The sequence below is a fragment of the Thamnophis elegans genome, chromosome 2 (assembly GCF_009769535.1).
Source record: "Thamnophis elegans isolate rThaEle1 chromosome 2, rThaEle1.pri, whole genome shotgun sequence".
NCBI lineage: Eukaryota > Metazoa > Chordata > Lepidosauria > Squamata > Colubridae > Thamnophis > Thamnophis elegans.
Window position 1 is genome coordinate 114,202,674 of NC_045542.1, and position 17,014 is coordinate 114,219,687.

Sequence of the window (17,014 nt, forward strand, 5' to 3'; positions counted from 1 at the left end):
GGACCTTTTTGAAAAATATAATAATAGCATAAAGAAGGTAGTGAAAAGAAGTGAAAATCATCCCTACTTCTAATTAGTAGAATCCATGCTAAATCCAGACTAATTGCGTTCAAGGAAAAACACATCCAGATCTTACCCAGTAGATAAAATAGCAAGGTTGTTCTGCTTTGCTTAAGTTTGACAAATCTGTCACCAGGAAATATCTGTGCAGCACATACCCATATAGCTTTTTCAGCATTGGTATAGAAAATAAATTCTTCTTCCAGATTATTTTTTCAGCATTACAATCTAGTCTATGGCTCTAGAATATCCTATGGTCTTCCAACGGTGTCCTCTCCATATTTTACTATTAGCTTTTGCTAGAATAGCCAATGTTGGTTGGATTCCACCATATCCTATGACAGTGTTTATAAACAGATGCGTAAAAATGGTAAGATAGCAATAGCAGTAGACTTATATACCGCTTCATAGGCCTTTCAGGCCTCTCTAAGCGGTTTACAGAGAGTCAGCATATTGCCCCCAACAATCTGGGTCCTCATTTTACCCACCTCGGAAGGATGGAAGGCTGAGTCAACCCTGAGCCGGTGAGATTTGAACCGCTGACCTGCTGATCTAGCAGTAGCCTGCAGTGCTGCTTTTAACCACTGCGCCACCTTGGCTCTTAGATTGCAAAACTATTCAGTTAGAAGTACGATAAATAGTCTTAATAACCAACGTATACCATTTATGTTGCTTGCAAAGGTTTGATTCTTTATAAAACTTGAATCCCTACAATAAAATGTTTTATTAGTTGCAAATACTGACCTCTTTTTCTGTCAGCTCTGCTTGTAAAGCATTAACTTTTTCTTTCAGATCTTTGTTTTCTTTTTTGAAGGATTCAACCTCTTCAATTCTTTCACGGTCATCTCTCTCCCTCTGCTCCTTTAATCGCTCTATAATTCTCTCCTAAAAGCATAAAAAGATGGCTATATTTTAAAATAGAAGCAGCAGCTTGAAAATTCTGTGAACATAAATGAAGCTAAAAATGCATTATATTGCATTTTCAATAGAAAATCAAGCATGGTACTCAACAGCAGAACATACATAACACGGCCATAATAGAAGCAATTACACATTAAGTCAGAATTTCTCCAGTGTCACCCATCAGGCTCAAGTGCTGATTAACAACTAAAATGTTGGATGAGAGAGAATTCAGGTGCTTGAGAATTCACGTTTGCTGTCTAAGACAGGTAGAAAAAGCAAGCAATCCACTGAGCTCCTAGTGAGAGGCTATGCAAAGCTGGTTACTGTAGAATTTAGAATTTAGGAATGGACTCTTGATTGAGAGCCGAGGTGGTGCGGTGGTTAGGGTGCAGTACTGCAGGCCACTTCAGCTGACTGTTATCTGCAGTTCAGCGGTTCTAATCTCACCGGCTCAAGGTTGACTCAGCCTTCCATCCTTCCGAGGTGGGTGAAATGAGGACCCAGACTGTGGGGGCGATATGCTGACTCTGTAAACCGCTTAGAGAGGGCTGAAAGCCCTATGAAGCGGTATATACATCTAACTGCTATTGCTATTGCTATTGCTATTGTCTCTGTAAATAACTTCTAGTAGGCCATTTTTGATAATTGATGGGTAGGGTTTATTTAATTAAAGAAACTTGATTAATGAAATAAATGGGAGAATGTAAGAATAGATTTGAAAGAATGTAAACTTAACTTTCTATAATTAATTCTATAATGTACCATGTTTTCCAAAAATAAGTCAGGGTCATATTTTCTCTTGACCCCCGAAATAAGCGCTTGGCCTTATTTTCAGGGAGGTCTTATTATTTTTGAGGTGCAGGAGGTGTCAAGCGTGGTCACCTCATGGCTAGTGCTGTGTTGCAGTATTTTCAGGGAGGATTTATTTTCAGGGGAGGGCTTATTTTAGCGCATGCGCTCAAAAGCCCGATTGGGCTTATTATCCAGGGAGATCTTATTTTCGGGGAAACAGGGTAGCTCTTCACTTTTCTTGAAGGAATAAATAATTATTGTCAGTGTGATGATATTCCAGACCAAACTAACATGCTAAAGAAGGAACCAAGCAACAGTCCTCCTCTCAGAAGCCAAATAAGCAATATACTCAAGAGGAGAAAAATACATACTTCACTTGAAAAGGTATACTCTTAAAAGAGTGTGCAAATATTTGTGTTTCCCTAATAACCTTAGCCCTTTTCTTCTGTAGTACATTATGGTACATCACACAAAAGTGCTTTCTGTTTGATCAGTACTATGGCAAAGCTATGTATCATTCTAGATGTACAAATATATAACTAATGTTAATATTATTGCGAGATTTTTAACATTCAAGTGAAGCCATTTATTTAACCAACTAATCAGGTCTCAGTCAAGGGACTTCCCAAGTGTACACACTGGGAGATTTTTGACATAGAAAAACAATCATCTCTAATACCAATGATCTTGAAATAAGAATGTTGATACAGAACAGACATTATTAGCTACTGCATTTTAAAAGCATTCTCATAGAAAGGCTGAAAATCCTTAGATGGATAGAAATGATGAGCTGCACTAATTAAGGCAACCATACAATATTGGCAAATTTAGATATTACTTGCCTATCAAACAGAATGCAAGAATATTCACTTATTATTGGTTATTATTGCAACATTAACCCCAATCCCACCCTAACTGAATAACTAATAGTCATACTTACTTCCTGTGTCTAGAGTTCCTGGCAGTAGAATTATAAACACCAAATTTGCTGCACCCATATTTAATTGATATAATCAAGGAGTCTCCATTTTTGTTAACTATCTTTACTGTCCACTCTTTTAAAGGTTGCACTAATACAAGTTTCGACAGCATTAACTTTTTCAAGATTCACTTTATCCAAAGAATAAACACCACAAAATAGGTACATCTCTATTGTCAATGCCTATATACTAATACACCATACAATATAGTAGACAGTGACAACTACTGTTCCAAATGCTTCTTGCATCTGCTTCTTGCATCTGTTCCCAAAAGATATGAAGTAGTCATACCCTATCAAGATCTCAGCTCATCTAGATAGTTAACTTTGCCAGTTTGCTTACCAGTAGTGTATATCATAACTATTGAGAGATATTCCAAAATACTGATAACCTAGGAAATTTAAATATTCCTACTTTATCTCTAAACCAAGGTTTTCCATTATATTTCTTATCAAACAATCTACTGGCTAACATATGTATTCTACAGATTCTGTACCTGGAAGATGGACTTGATACATCAGCAATATCTCTATACAGAAATGTCGGTCTCACTTTGTAATCCTTCTTATGAAAATTATTGAAGTGGCAACTGAATTGCTTCTCCAGAAGATATTGCCCTTTAACCAAGGAAAGTTCTACATTGAACTGTTCCAGATATGCCCCTGTTTTTATTTATAAAATGCTGGAAGAATTGGATGCATGTGAGTTGGGAAGCCATATAAATATTTAATAAAGACATACATAAATAATGATTTTCCCAAATGTATTGTGGCAGATAATTTTTTGGTGAAATAAATTTAATGAAAAAAAAAATATTTTATCCGAATTTATTTTAAAAAATATTTGAAAATTTCATTGCATATGCCAACATGATACATCTGGATACAAGAAATACTTTGGGGACAGATGTTAAATTCTCATGTTTATAGGGAAGATCAGTTGATAACGAACAATTAAAGTTTATTTAGCAATATTGTTATATAGATACAAAATGTAAGTCATAAATTGTTCATCAGCAAAAGCTATATCAAATTGCAGGACTGTAGAGAAAATCTGCCACCATCTCTTGTTATGTGCTTGCTTTGTCTTTGATAATAGCTTTCTTTTCCTCACAATTCTGTCCAGCAGTCAACTGCCCCTAATATTCCCTGTTTTCTTTTATTTCTGCTTGTAGGGAAGTGATCATTTTGCATTCTATCCAAATACAAATTATCCTTACATCACATTTATTACTAAAACAGTGGAAATTTTTAATTTTAAGTGTGAAAAGTTACTGTAGATTAATTTGTTAAGAGCTTCCCTTAACTATAGTTTGAGAATGACCTTTTCTGGACTGAAAACGATAAAGTGATAAAGTTCATAAGACTGTCCAATGAAAAGACTCTTGTAATACTTAACATTACTTGTTACCATATGTAAAGTAATTAGGCTTTGGGGGGAAGGAAATAATGAGAACTTCTTGTAGGAAAGAAAAAATGAAGACAACTAAAATGAGAACATGTGCAAAAAAGTATATAGGCACTCTCTTCTTTTTTGCTAACTTGTAAAGCTTTTGTTTCTTGGAGAAGTGAACTGTCAGAGAAGATATGGGTCAAATGGAGTAGAAATACTAATCCTCAATTGTCTAATTAAGGTAAAGGTTCCCTTCACATATATGTGCTAATCATTCCCAACTCTAGGGGGTGGTGCTCATCTCTGTTTCAAAGCAAAGAGCCAACACTGTCCGAAGATGTCTCCATGGTCATGTGGCCGGCATGACTAAATACCAAAGGTGCACAGAACGCTGTTACCTTCCCACCAAAGGTGATTCCTATTTTTATACTTGCATTTTCATGTGCTTTCAAACTGCTAGGTTGACAGAAACAGGAGCTCACTCCGTTACACAGTGCTAGGGATTCTAATCACCGAACTGCTGACCTTTCTGATTGACAAGCTCAGCATTTTAGCCAGGGAGCCACCACGTCCCTCAATTGTCTAATTATATTTTCCTAATCTATTTCTAATCAAATATTTTTCTAACGTATTTCTTATCAACCACACTATTGGCTGTTTTAACTATGCTATCCCAATATTTAGCATTTGAAAAACGTTCTTGACCCACAATAATGTGAAATAGCTACTTGAGTCTGACTTGGGTCCCTGTGATAGTCCTCAAGAAAATCAGGGCCAAACAGAAAATGAAACCCATCCACTTAAACAAATCTCTATTTCATCCCTTCTCCAACATTGCAACTATTTTCTCTACCTCATTTGTAATCTTAACATAGATAACTCAATCCTATCTTTTGACAGTGCAGTATTATGGAAGAGCAAAGACAAAGGACAGCTTTTCATTACATTTAGGCACAAAGTGATCCAATTTGCACTTTTCAAAGTTATACGCAAACTAGGATACAGTCCTTGCCAGAATTTTTTTACATTTTGTAATGCAGCTCACAATTTTGCAACCTATACAAATGTATATGTTGAGAGAAAATGCACGCCAATATAGGCATATGAGAAAAATTACATCAAAGTTTGTACATTGAGGAAAAAATTATCCATTTGGGGGAAATGTATGCAACAATGCATATACAATGTTATGTGGCTTAAAAAACTATTAAAAAGAACAAAAACTAGAATAGGAAATAAAAAATAGAAAACTAAGCACAATGGAAAATAGCAAATTCTCCGGTCCATATGGGAAAAAAAACCTCTCACAAAATACTATGAATGTCTGTAGGCAGGTTTAAAGTTATCACTTAAGATTAACTTGACAGTGACACTTGTACATTTTAGTTATTATTTTTCCTAGTCTATTGACTGAAATCTAGTTCTGCTGTCAGTCACACATTCTACTGAATGCTGAACATCATAATTCACCAACACAAAACAAAGAGGACTTGAGCTGCAGTATCTCTGAGCTAGGTGGTGACTACACTTGTTAAAATGCTTTTAGACATTCTGTTTTGGATGTTTAACCACAAATATAATGAAATTGCAACAATGTAGCCTTTCTAGTCTTATTTTGTTTGGCAAGCATTCCTGAGTTTATATCTCTCTTCTTACAAGTCTAATCTAATGTCTTTTTCCCCCACAAAAGCAAACAGGAACTAAATCACAGAGACCAAAAACTCTGTATCAGGATGCATCAAAGCTGTGACTTGCAACAACATCAGCAATTCAAAATTTTTACCAACATGAAACTGTTGGGCCAATCAGAACTGTGGGTGAGAATGCCAAAGCTGTAATCTTTTAGCTGTCCAGGCGCTTACAAATACATGTTTGGCACCTTAGGAAATGAATTCCTTGTGTTTGAAGACAGAAATCTCTACTAACCCAAACAGGATCGATGAATCCTGAAGATCTTTATAGTTTTTGTACATGATTCATCATTTAGGAGAGATTTCTGTGTCCAAAGGTCCAGCCGGTGAAACATTCTGAGCCAATTCTAAAAAGAAACTGTAGAAGAAAACAAGAGAACCTACCTTCTCAGAGAGAGCTTCTTCCAGGGTAGCTAGAGCTGTATCTGTGTTACTGGAATCTGTCTGTAGTGATTTCACACGATCTTTCAAATTAGTTAGTTGCTTGTCTTTATCTCTAAGTTGCTCCTGAAGGTTTTCGATCTTTGTGGGGAGAGGGGGAGAGGCAAGATAATGAAACGTTTCTTTATCACAGAAGGCACGGTTTAAGATTTCATGCTATCCTAACAAAACAAAGCATATGTCAGATGCTTCGTTCTGGAAACCAGAACTAGAACATGTAGTCTGAAATTTATATTTAAAATCAACGTATCATCCTTTTTGGTCAAATATACTGTAAGGAAGAGACTTGAATTTCAACCTGATTTAGCACAGCATGTTTTTTTCAAGACCGGAGCTAAAATAAGAGTGCTGTAGATCTTTTGAAAGGTGATCTGGCTTTGCTAGATTACCTGGAAAGTTTTCTCCCTTTGTGCCCCTTAGTCAGTCACTAATTAAGTGCAGAGTTATTGCTAGTTAACATTTCCATATATCTTAATTAAATAGAATGATTCACCCAAAATAAAAAAAAATATCATTATCATTTAGCATTACCACAGTGCCTCACAACCTTATGATGATACATGATGCAGCTACACCAGGGGTCAGCAACCCACAGCTCTGGACCCGCATGTGGCTCTTTCATCCCTCTGCTGCAGCTCCCTGTCACCGGTTGGCTCCACAACTGATAGGGCTTTTGGTTAGGACAGGTACAGGAAAAAGGACATCATGCTAAGAGGAGACTCTAGGGTGGGGGAAACCAGGCTTCCAGTCGGCAGAGGAAAAAGGACACCGAGCTAGGAGGAGACTCTATGGTGGGGGAACCGGACTTCCAGTCGGCTCCAGAATTGAACAGGGGCTTCTGGTTAGGACCTTTGTGGCTCTTTGAGTGTTTAAGTTTGCCAACCCCTGAGCTACACCAACAGTTGATAATAATCAAAGTATATGGAATCCAATGAAGAATATTGAATTCACATACAATGTGTCCCTCTACAGTCATTTGTGCTTTCAAATTTCACCTAGGGTGGTCCCATATAGCTATTAAATACCATAAAATTATCTCCCTCAATTTGGAACCCTCCAGAGATGTGATACAGTGTAGATCAATGGCGAGGTTATTATATTCTAACTTGTGAATGAGATCTACAGTACTTTAAAACTTTATTGCACTGGGATGGTTGCATAGTTAGACTGTCATTGGCTTTGCAGTTTCTTTATAAGCTTTTATATCCAAGCTGAGATATAATGAGAAAATAAAACTAGCTTCACATTCTTAGCTGGAAATAATCTGATTGCAGAAGACTTGAGTAGTATTATTTTGTCAATAAATCATTTGAAGAAATATATTAGGCAAAAGTATTCCTCTTTTGCAATAAAATATCCATCCCATCCCAAATGTCATATACTTTCTAGATTGCAATGCCTGACATAAATTGCAAACATATGATAGAAATTATTTTGGGAATCCCCAAGAGACAGAATTGTACCATGTCATGAACCTATAAGTTAAAGTGATGGGGGGTAAAGTAGAAGTTGCATCTATTTGCTGTACAGTTCAAAAGTAAAAAAGGTTGGGATACAAGAAAAATGTCTATAACACTCCAATAGAGTAAAAAAAAAAAAAACTAAGCAATATAAGTAGTGCATTACTACATTGTATTTTCAACAGTACATAATGATTTTTTAAATTTAAGCAGATTTCTTTATGTATTTGGGGAAATGGGACAAAAAAGAAGAAAAAATAACAGAAACAATGAGAAAATGGAGCACTTAAGTAAAACAAACTAATATTGCCAAAAAAATCTTGATCGATGTAAAGAACATTAATGACAAATACATGTACTCCTCGACTTACAATAGTTAATTTAGTGACTGTTCAAAGTTACAACTGCTATGAAAAAGTGACATGACCATTTTTCACACCTACGATGGTGGCAGCATTTCCACAGTCATGTGATCAAAATTCAGATGCTTGGCAACTGACTCATATTTATGATGATTGCAGTGTCCCGCAGTTATGTGATCATTTTTTGTGACCCCACAAGCAAAGTCCATGGGGTAGCCAGATTCACTTACCAACCATGTTATTAACTTAACATTTGCAATGATTCACTTAACAACTGTGGCAAGAAAAGCCATAAAATGGGGCAAAACTCACTTAACAAATGAATCCCTTAGCAACCCATTGAGCAATTTAAGGCTCAGTTATTGAGGACTATCTATGACAAGACTGTAATGATAACCTATTCAAAATAATTGCAGTGGTTCAGGAAATTATAGAGGTACTGCTACTGTTCAATTTATGTAAATCTGGTTATTTTTTTTATTTTGTTGTAGTTTTTGTCATCATTAAGGAAGGAGATCTCTAATAGAAGATAAGAATTTGAATGAGAACATTTGACAATATAAGCTATCAAGTTCATTCTCCTACCAAATGCTGTTCAATAAGATATATAAGAGAAAATAAACCATCCCCAAAATGTTGCTCAATATTGATATATGAAATATAGCTGATCCGGGAGCCTATAATCATTATTATTTGAATATCCAACTCTGTAGTTTTAATTGTACAGTTTTGTGTATTTTTTTAAATTGACATGTTAAGCACATGAATCACAAAATAAATGCAGAAAAATGAATTAAAAATAGGCTGAAGAGTCTCTTTAATATTCTACCTCCACCCTCCTCTGGGAAAACAGAAAAACTAAATGGATCTATGTATCTGCCAGTATAAAGAACAGATACTTTTTATGAAGGAGTCTGTAACAGCCTTATACGGAACTATAGAAAAAAAGGCAATCAGTAAATAAATTAACAGTTTCCTTTTTTATAACATTATGCATTCTCTGTTCTCAAATCCAATGCTAACTGGTCTTCCAAACAGCATACCTCATATTTCTTTCATTTCTATGATGGATTCAACAACTATATTATGACACCCTGTGGAATTCTAAAGACACTGCACATTTCGATTCTGTCAAAATATAGATGTGAATAAATATAAGCAAAGCAATCAAACAAACAAAATGGAGCAGGGAGGAGAATATAATTTGTATACAAAGTTTGGGCATTTTTTAAATTGTCCCTGGCTATAATACATATAATAAACACCCTAAATTAATACCGTCTCCTGAGTGTTTATCTGAATTCACATGTATTTACTTTATATCAGTTCTCTCAGAAATCATGATATTACTACAAGCTTTATCTGAAACTGTGGGTCTTAAAATGTTGCACTTAGCAAAAATGCTTTCCTTAAATTTAAAGGATACGGACATTAAATTATGTGCATTGCGCTGTGTATTACACTTCCAAAAATACAATGATGAGTAGAAGATTTAGATCCTATTAACTCCAAGTTTTACATTCTTTCAAAACATCTGAATAATGTTAATATTGCTTTTTTTCCACGTACAACCTGATCTTGCTCTTAAGTTAATGTCAATAAGATGGAAATTAATAAATATATCTTTTGGGGAAAAAAACATTCAGATGCTTTATCATTAAAAGGACAATACTGCAATTACATATCAAGAATATTTCTTTATTTTTAAAAAAAAAAACCTGAAAAACTAATTAGATAGATGGGGGGGGGAACCATCAATTGTCATTGCACTGGTGTTCAATGTGTTTCTAACCAGCCTATAGCAGACATGACCAGACAAGCTAAGTATCATATGTATAATCTCCAGATGCCTTGTCTGCAATCAGATTGCACAATTGTCTATTAAAATGACTTCACATAATCCTTTGGTATGTCCATAAATGGATATAAACACATTTAGAACTGCCACTCCATCTATTAAAAATCATTAAAATCTTTCACATGCAATCTTTTCAATTATGTGTCCTGTCAATAGGTTTCTAAGTGGTAAACCTGTCACTTTTCTGGCAAACATTTCAGGAATGCTTCTTAAATGCTCAAGGGATTTAACTAAGTCCCACCTGAATACAAGTGTTACAATTTGATAGAAATTTAAGAACCCAAAAACAAAACAAAACAAAAATCCCTTGTCATTTAAGTTTTAAAAAATAGTGTACTGGAAGCTACAAGTGGTGATAAAACACAGTAATCACCAATAATTACAGATTTATGTTAAAGACTTCTTTTAAAACTTTACTTAAAAGATTAATTGGAACTTTCTCCACATACTTCTTTATGAAATCTAAAAAAAAAAAAGTAAACTCAAACCATAAAGGAGAATTCGACCATGAAGTTGATTTGATCTCATTTTAACTCTTCTGAGATTCAAAGTTTATTTTCAGACATAGTATTAAATTATGCAACGAATTAAGCAACTTTGAGGAAAATGTATTCACAACTAGCTATGATATTAATTAAAAAACTGCTAAAAACATAGCATCATTTTCCATAACCTCTTTAATTTTACATATTTAAAAATAACACATTCTCAATTTTTTCCCAGGTAACATAAAAACTATATGTAGAAAAGGGATAGTAATTCCTACAAGATCTAATATATGGAGATTTAACTTTCTCCTCTCTTGTCTTCTTTCCAGTCACATTTTTCTTCCATAAAATAAATATTCTGCTTGTTCAGTCATTTCATTACAGTAGAAAAGTATTTTATTATATTTACTAAAGCACCTTCACCTTACTGGAGGGGCAATATTTTAAGAGTGGCTAAAGACTGAACTAAGAATCAGCACAGTTTGTATGGCCCATAAGCTTACTGAATTATCCATATTTCTTCAGATATAAGTTCCACTGAATTCAGGGAAAATTGGTATCTGGTAACTAAATAAAAGGTTCCTGCCTCCATAGCTTAAAGAAGACACTGTTGGATACAAACAACCATAATATGTCTCTAATCTGGAAAGGAAAGTCATACTCTTCTGGAGATTTTAAGTACACCAGAGTTGGACTGGACAGGAAGCATCTTCACTTTCATCTATATCTATAAATATATTTTACAATTATTAAGACTTGCACCCATTCATTTTCTAATCTTGATTATTCAAATCTTTCGTTCCACATTTCAGATATATGATTAATGCTAATCTTCAACCTATTTTTAGATTCCATTTAGTCCATTTTTTTTTGTTTCATGTTATGCATCTCTTAAAAATTCTAGAATTTCAGGCAACTTTGAAGCCCCTATGGCATACTGTTTTATTAATACATGTTTCAACTATGCATAGTGCCAAGCATAAGCTGTTAGCAAATCATAGTCCAAACGTAATATCTCAAAAAATTTAAAATAATCATTATAAGTCAACCAATTTAAGGTATTTATCCTGTGTTTGTATAGTGGTATATAGAAATAACCTTGGGAGACTGGAAAAAGAGAAGCAGCCAAGGGAAAGGTCAGATAAAAGATAACTTAACCCACAGCAGGAATATGACCAGGGCAAGGGACTCAGAAGGGATCGCCCTTAGTTTCCTGAGCTGTAAAGTTTGTGTGTGTGGGGGGGGGAGGAGTATACCTTCAGAATTACAAGATTGTTGATGTAATTTTACAATAAAGTAGAATTAATTCATCTATCCATGTTTCCTGTCTGGTTTACCTCACAAAGCTGACACTTTGGTCTAGGGTTTCCAATTAAACATCTTCCTGATTAACTTCAAATCTGAAATATTCTATCGTGTCAATATTCATATTCTGACTGAAAACTTAATCACTTATCTATTAATAACCAAGTACTTGTATATCTCCAGCAGCTTTCAAGTCTGGAAAAGAAAATCCAGGTTTATTGTATCTTGATTCTACTACTTGCCAAGATTTCAAAGGTTTCATTAACTTATTATCTAATTATACCCAATGCAGGCAATACTCAGAAAAGTTTCTCAATAATTTCTCTACCTATATAAAATATTTATTAGGTAGAGAATATTGGAATTCTTCTTAGACTATACTTTTCCTAGCTGGTGGTATAATCAGAACATAAATCATATTACTTGTAGCTTCAATTAGATTTGGCAATGAATTGAAAAATTATCCACAGTACCTATGATATCTTTATCCATAAGAACGGTTGTATTCAATATCAATATCAACTATCATCAGAACCTGCATATCTTGACATTGTCTAATGAAAGAAGCTATATATTCAAGAACTAAGTTAAGGATTAGAGAAGACATGGAACATCCTTGATTAGTGCCATTATATTATTTAATGATTGATAAGACAAATATATTTGCAATGACTTTATCCACAATAAAAATATCAAAGTATAATCTAATTGACAAAAATTGGTGGTAGTTCACATCTGTTTACTAGTCCTTAAACTGGAAGAAACTTCTCATATGCTAATTCCAAGTATTTTGGTTTGGGTAGGCTTATGGGACAGTATCTTCGGAAAATAATGCATTTCATTTTAAAGAAAATAAATTTGATTAATAAAGAGGTACGTTTTGTTCATTCTAAAAGTCTGGAAATAATATAATCTCTTGGAAGACTAGGAAATACTTTTCACAAATTATCACTGATCTCAAGCCAAACAGACTTCTCAGTTCCATGAGTGATTGAATGTGAAGACAAAAAAAAATATTTATGTAAAATACATTTCACAGTCATCCAGTAGAATAAGCTGTTTCATGATGTGAATCTGTTCCCCTTCATTGGAGGTCTTTAAACCTTCTTCAGAGATTGGAAAAGCCTTTGGTTCAAAATGCTTTGTGCTGAGCAGGGAGTTGGACTAAATGAACATTGAAGTCCCTTCCAAATCCATGATTCTGTAGTTCTAAGACCCTGTGATTATCAGATTGTTGGCAACAAATAAATGGATGTGTTCCAAGAACAGAAAAACACTTAACTCTTTTTATAACCCTGATTATGTTTCATAATGGGACATGGTTTTAATTTTACACAATATTCATATGTGTATAACTTGTTGCAATAAGGTGTCATCTTAATATAGTGATCTTGCACTTTAACACACTTTAATTCACAGTATTAAATCCCTGTTTTTATCATTTTCACTTACAGTCTGTATTTCCTTTAATGTGAGACTATGCTAAAAAAAATTTTTCAAAGTTTCACAGGTCTTATTTAATTACCATGAATGCAAGAGTTTCACAAGATAAAGAAAATGTTGTGCTGGCTAAAAAGAAAAAGGAAGCCACACTAAATCCCTGTTAAATAAATAAGTAGCAAAGAGTAGTCAATGGTCTCTTCTATTGAGATAGAAGAAGCTTTGTAGAATAAAATACATTTTGATCAACAACTTAAAAGGAAGGAATGAAATCAGAAGGCAGTGGGAGGAAAAGAGTGGGAAGGCCACTCAAAGACACAATGTAGAAAGCAGAAGAGGAACAAAGTACACACTGAAAACTTCTAAAGAGAGAGAAAAGATTCACAGATCTAAAGAAATGTCACTTAGCCAAATGTTCATAAGCACTATTGTAAGTAATAAACATAATTAAAATGTATTGAACAAATTAATTGAACAAAATCATAAGATTTATGTGTTTGCATTCCTCAGTATTACAGGCTTCCGTTTTCTACTTTGTAAATAAGTCAATCCTAATTCATTGCTTCTTTTTACAATATCTTTACAATAATAGTAGAATTTCACTGGTAACTTCCTTTGTTTTCTCCTCCAATTTCCTTCTTCTAAAATACCAAGATTGTGTATTTCTACATTAGGTTACCAAATGCACCAGGAAAGTTTGAATGGATAGGCTACGAATGAACATATATGTAGGGGGGGGGGGGGAGGAGACAACAGCCCATATTACAAAATATGTATAACAGGGTCATACAATAGGAGCAGAGTAGGATTTGTTTACATTAATGTAATGCTACTGAGGATATTACTCTCCAGCTATCCATGACAAAGACGAAATCCAATAGAGATTCTATGAAAACAGAACACTCTGGGTCCTTTGACTATTTTGGATTTCATCTGAAAGACATAGAAATGGATACAATGTTGCTTTATCAACAAAGATGGGTCCACATGGATCTAAATGGTGTTCTTCATGGGTTTCCCTTGAAGACTATTTGGGGCTTTATGACCAGAGGTGGGTTTCACATAATTTTACCACTAGTTCGCACCAAAACTGTCAGTGTGTGCACCTTCCAGTGTGACTTGCACGCATGCACTCGACTTAGAAAATGTAAATAGGATGGCATAGAGCCGAGAAGGCTAGGTTGCCACTACTGGTTCACCCAAACTGATCCAAACCAGCTGAATACCACCATTGATTATGACTCTTCTCTTTAACAAACTGTAGCAAACTCCCAGGTGCAATCCAAGTTATGTGCTAGTTAGTGCTAGTTATGACTTACAGGAAAAGTCCAGTTATTTGAGGGATTTTAACTGAAAATGATATTACAAAATTAAAATATCAGTGAAAACCAATGAATAACCAATGAACCAATGAATAACTACATTCCACATGTCTTTGGGAAGAGCTGACTAAATCTTTTTGCACCGGAAATAGAAATATCACATCTCCAAAGCTCCTTACTATAGTTCAGCTGAAACCTACACACAAATACATACAAGCTTTGCTTTATTTTGTCTCAATTATTTCTCACAAGAATGATCAATTTTGCCCTTAGAAGAATACTATCAGTTTTCTAAATATAAGATAGGAATTATTACCCTAAATTTTGAGCATCATTTATGAATGAATGACAATAGAGTCAATGGCATTTCAAGAGAAACACGACCCTTATCACCCTGAAAATTCTAAATAGTAAGCCATGTCAGAAACCCAATCAGCATGTCAATAGGATGTTCCTTATTCAATATACTTATAATTTGCCAGATAATTTCATGTTGGATCATGAGGAGTGCAAAACTAGATGAAGTAGTTTGTAAAGTCATCTTTCTTCAACAAGGGAATGAACAAACAGATACTCCAAAAATGTGTACTCTTTCATTAATGCATGCTATTATGAGGGTACCTAATCAATCAATCAGCCACATGATTCTAATAAAAGGTGCCAAGCTACCTGAATTCCCTTCCAGAAGGGAAAAAGCAGAGTTCATCCAGAAATACATTTCAGAAGCTTCCTTACTAAATCAAAGTAAGCCAGCCAAACCAAACCAGAATTTACAATCACAGTCACTAAAGGAAATCTTAAATTTGGTGTGTGAGGTGTGACTTTGGTAGAAAATTCATTTCTAGGGCAACCCTTTTGACAAGAAAGGAAGTTGCTCAACTGCTCTCAAGATTTTCCCCTTCCTTTTTTTTTGTTCTTGCATTTAGCCAAACTGTGAGGTCAAAGACAATCAAACTGAATAAAGACAAAGCAAGAAGGAACTTTATGAAGAAAAGTCTGGTTGAACAAGGAGGCATATTTATCTTCATTCATTCTTAAGTCACTTCTCAAAATAACCTTGTGAGACAGGAAATTAATAGAGTTTCCATACTCAGCCTGCTCTGCAGGACTTAAATTCAGAGTTATTTAACCCTAATTCAAGATAGTACATTCAAATGTGCCAACTAAACAAAGACCTAATAAATAGCAGATAATAGCAGATACAGTATAACCAAATGCTGACATGATTATCTCCAGATATACTTCCATTTTCTAGTGGGAGGAAAATTCAATAGTAAAACTATAGTCATGAACAGTGAGAATAATAAGCACACTTTATTGCATGCTGCTAAAAGATTAATAATCATTCACATTGCACTGAGAATAAGAGGCAATGTATACAACACTGCAGTTTGACCTGATGAAATGCCATTTACATTGCACATTATTTTTTTCCTTCTTTGGAGCCATGTGCTAAATTAGACCCCTTATTTTTCTCTCTAAGCTTCCCATGTGACAAGTTAGACTGAAAAATTACTCCAAACCGACGTTTGGAAGTGAGCCAGGATTTAAATCCCTATCTCATAAACCAAAGTATATTATTCTATTAGTCCTATACAACAATTTCTTCATTCCCCAGGGCAAAATAATTGAAAGGGAGGGAGGGAGGGAGGGAGGGAGGGAGGGAGGGAGGGAGGGAGGGAGGAAGGAAGGAAGGAAGGAAGGAAGGAAGGAAACATTATTGGGTGAAAGCTATTGTTATTTGCTTATAGGACATAATTTTCAGTATTAAGGTACTAGATTGAGAGATAGTGTAGAAATAGAAAGGAAGGATAATTTCATACTTTGGTTACTTTTGGTTTACCTTAAGCTAAAAAGTTGAAAAAATTAATTTATGAGGGATGTCTGTAATGCTTAATCTGACACAAGAAGAGCCATTTTAGTTTGCAAAACTGCAGCCCAACAGAAAATCAAGGAATATTGTAGAGCAGGGGTGTCAAACTATAGGCCCACAGGCTGGATCTGCCCTATGGGGTGCTTAAATCTGGCCCACAGGACCAGCCTGGAAATATTAAAGAACCAACCGACGGTGTCTCCGGCGGCTAAAATTGGGCGCATGTGCCCCCCATGCCTCATTTTCACCCTCCATGGCCTCTGCCAGCCAAAAACACCCAAAACAGACTGAAAACAGCCCCAAAATGGCCCCAAAACAGGCCACACGTTGTCTATTTTGTCCGGCAAAGATCTACAGGAGGCCATGGTGGAAAAAACAAGGTGCAGGGGGCTGCATGCAGACTCCCTTGCCCTGTTTTTGCCAGCAGGGTGCTGCAGAAGGCAGCCATCCCATAACCCCTCCCCTCCCCACCAGCCTGTGGAGGAGAACTACAATGCTGATCCAGTCCTCGAAGAAATCCAGTTTGAAATCCACCCCTGTTCTAGAGTATAGGATAAATATATTCTAGCTATCTTATGGTTAAATAGCTAACTTCTATCCTACCTGCAGACAATGTAGAAGGTGAATTGCAATCACCTCTTTTAATC

At 35.1% G+C, this 17,014-nt stretch overlaps 1 protein-coding gene across 2 annotated transcripts in view; it reads right to left on the reverse strand.

Moving 5' to 3' along the window:
• Positions 1–17,014, reverse strand: part of ERC2 (ELKS/RAB6-interacting/CAST family member 2) — a 439,036-nt gene that overhangs the window by 188,430 nt on the left and 233,592 nt on the right. For both annotated transcript variants that reach the window (XM_032211271.1, XM_032211270.1), the window contains exons 7-8: positions 6,203–6,340; positions 805–945 (exon numbers count right to left, since the gene is read on the reverse strand). In XM_032211271.1, the coding sequence (XP_032067162.1) occupies positions 805–945; positions 6,203–6,340 (279 nt within the window). The remainder of the gene's footprint in view (positions 1–804; positions 946–6,202; positions 6,341–17,014) is intronic.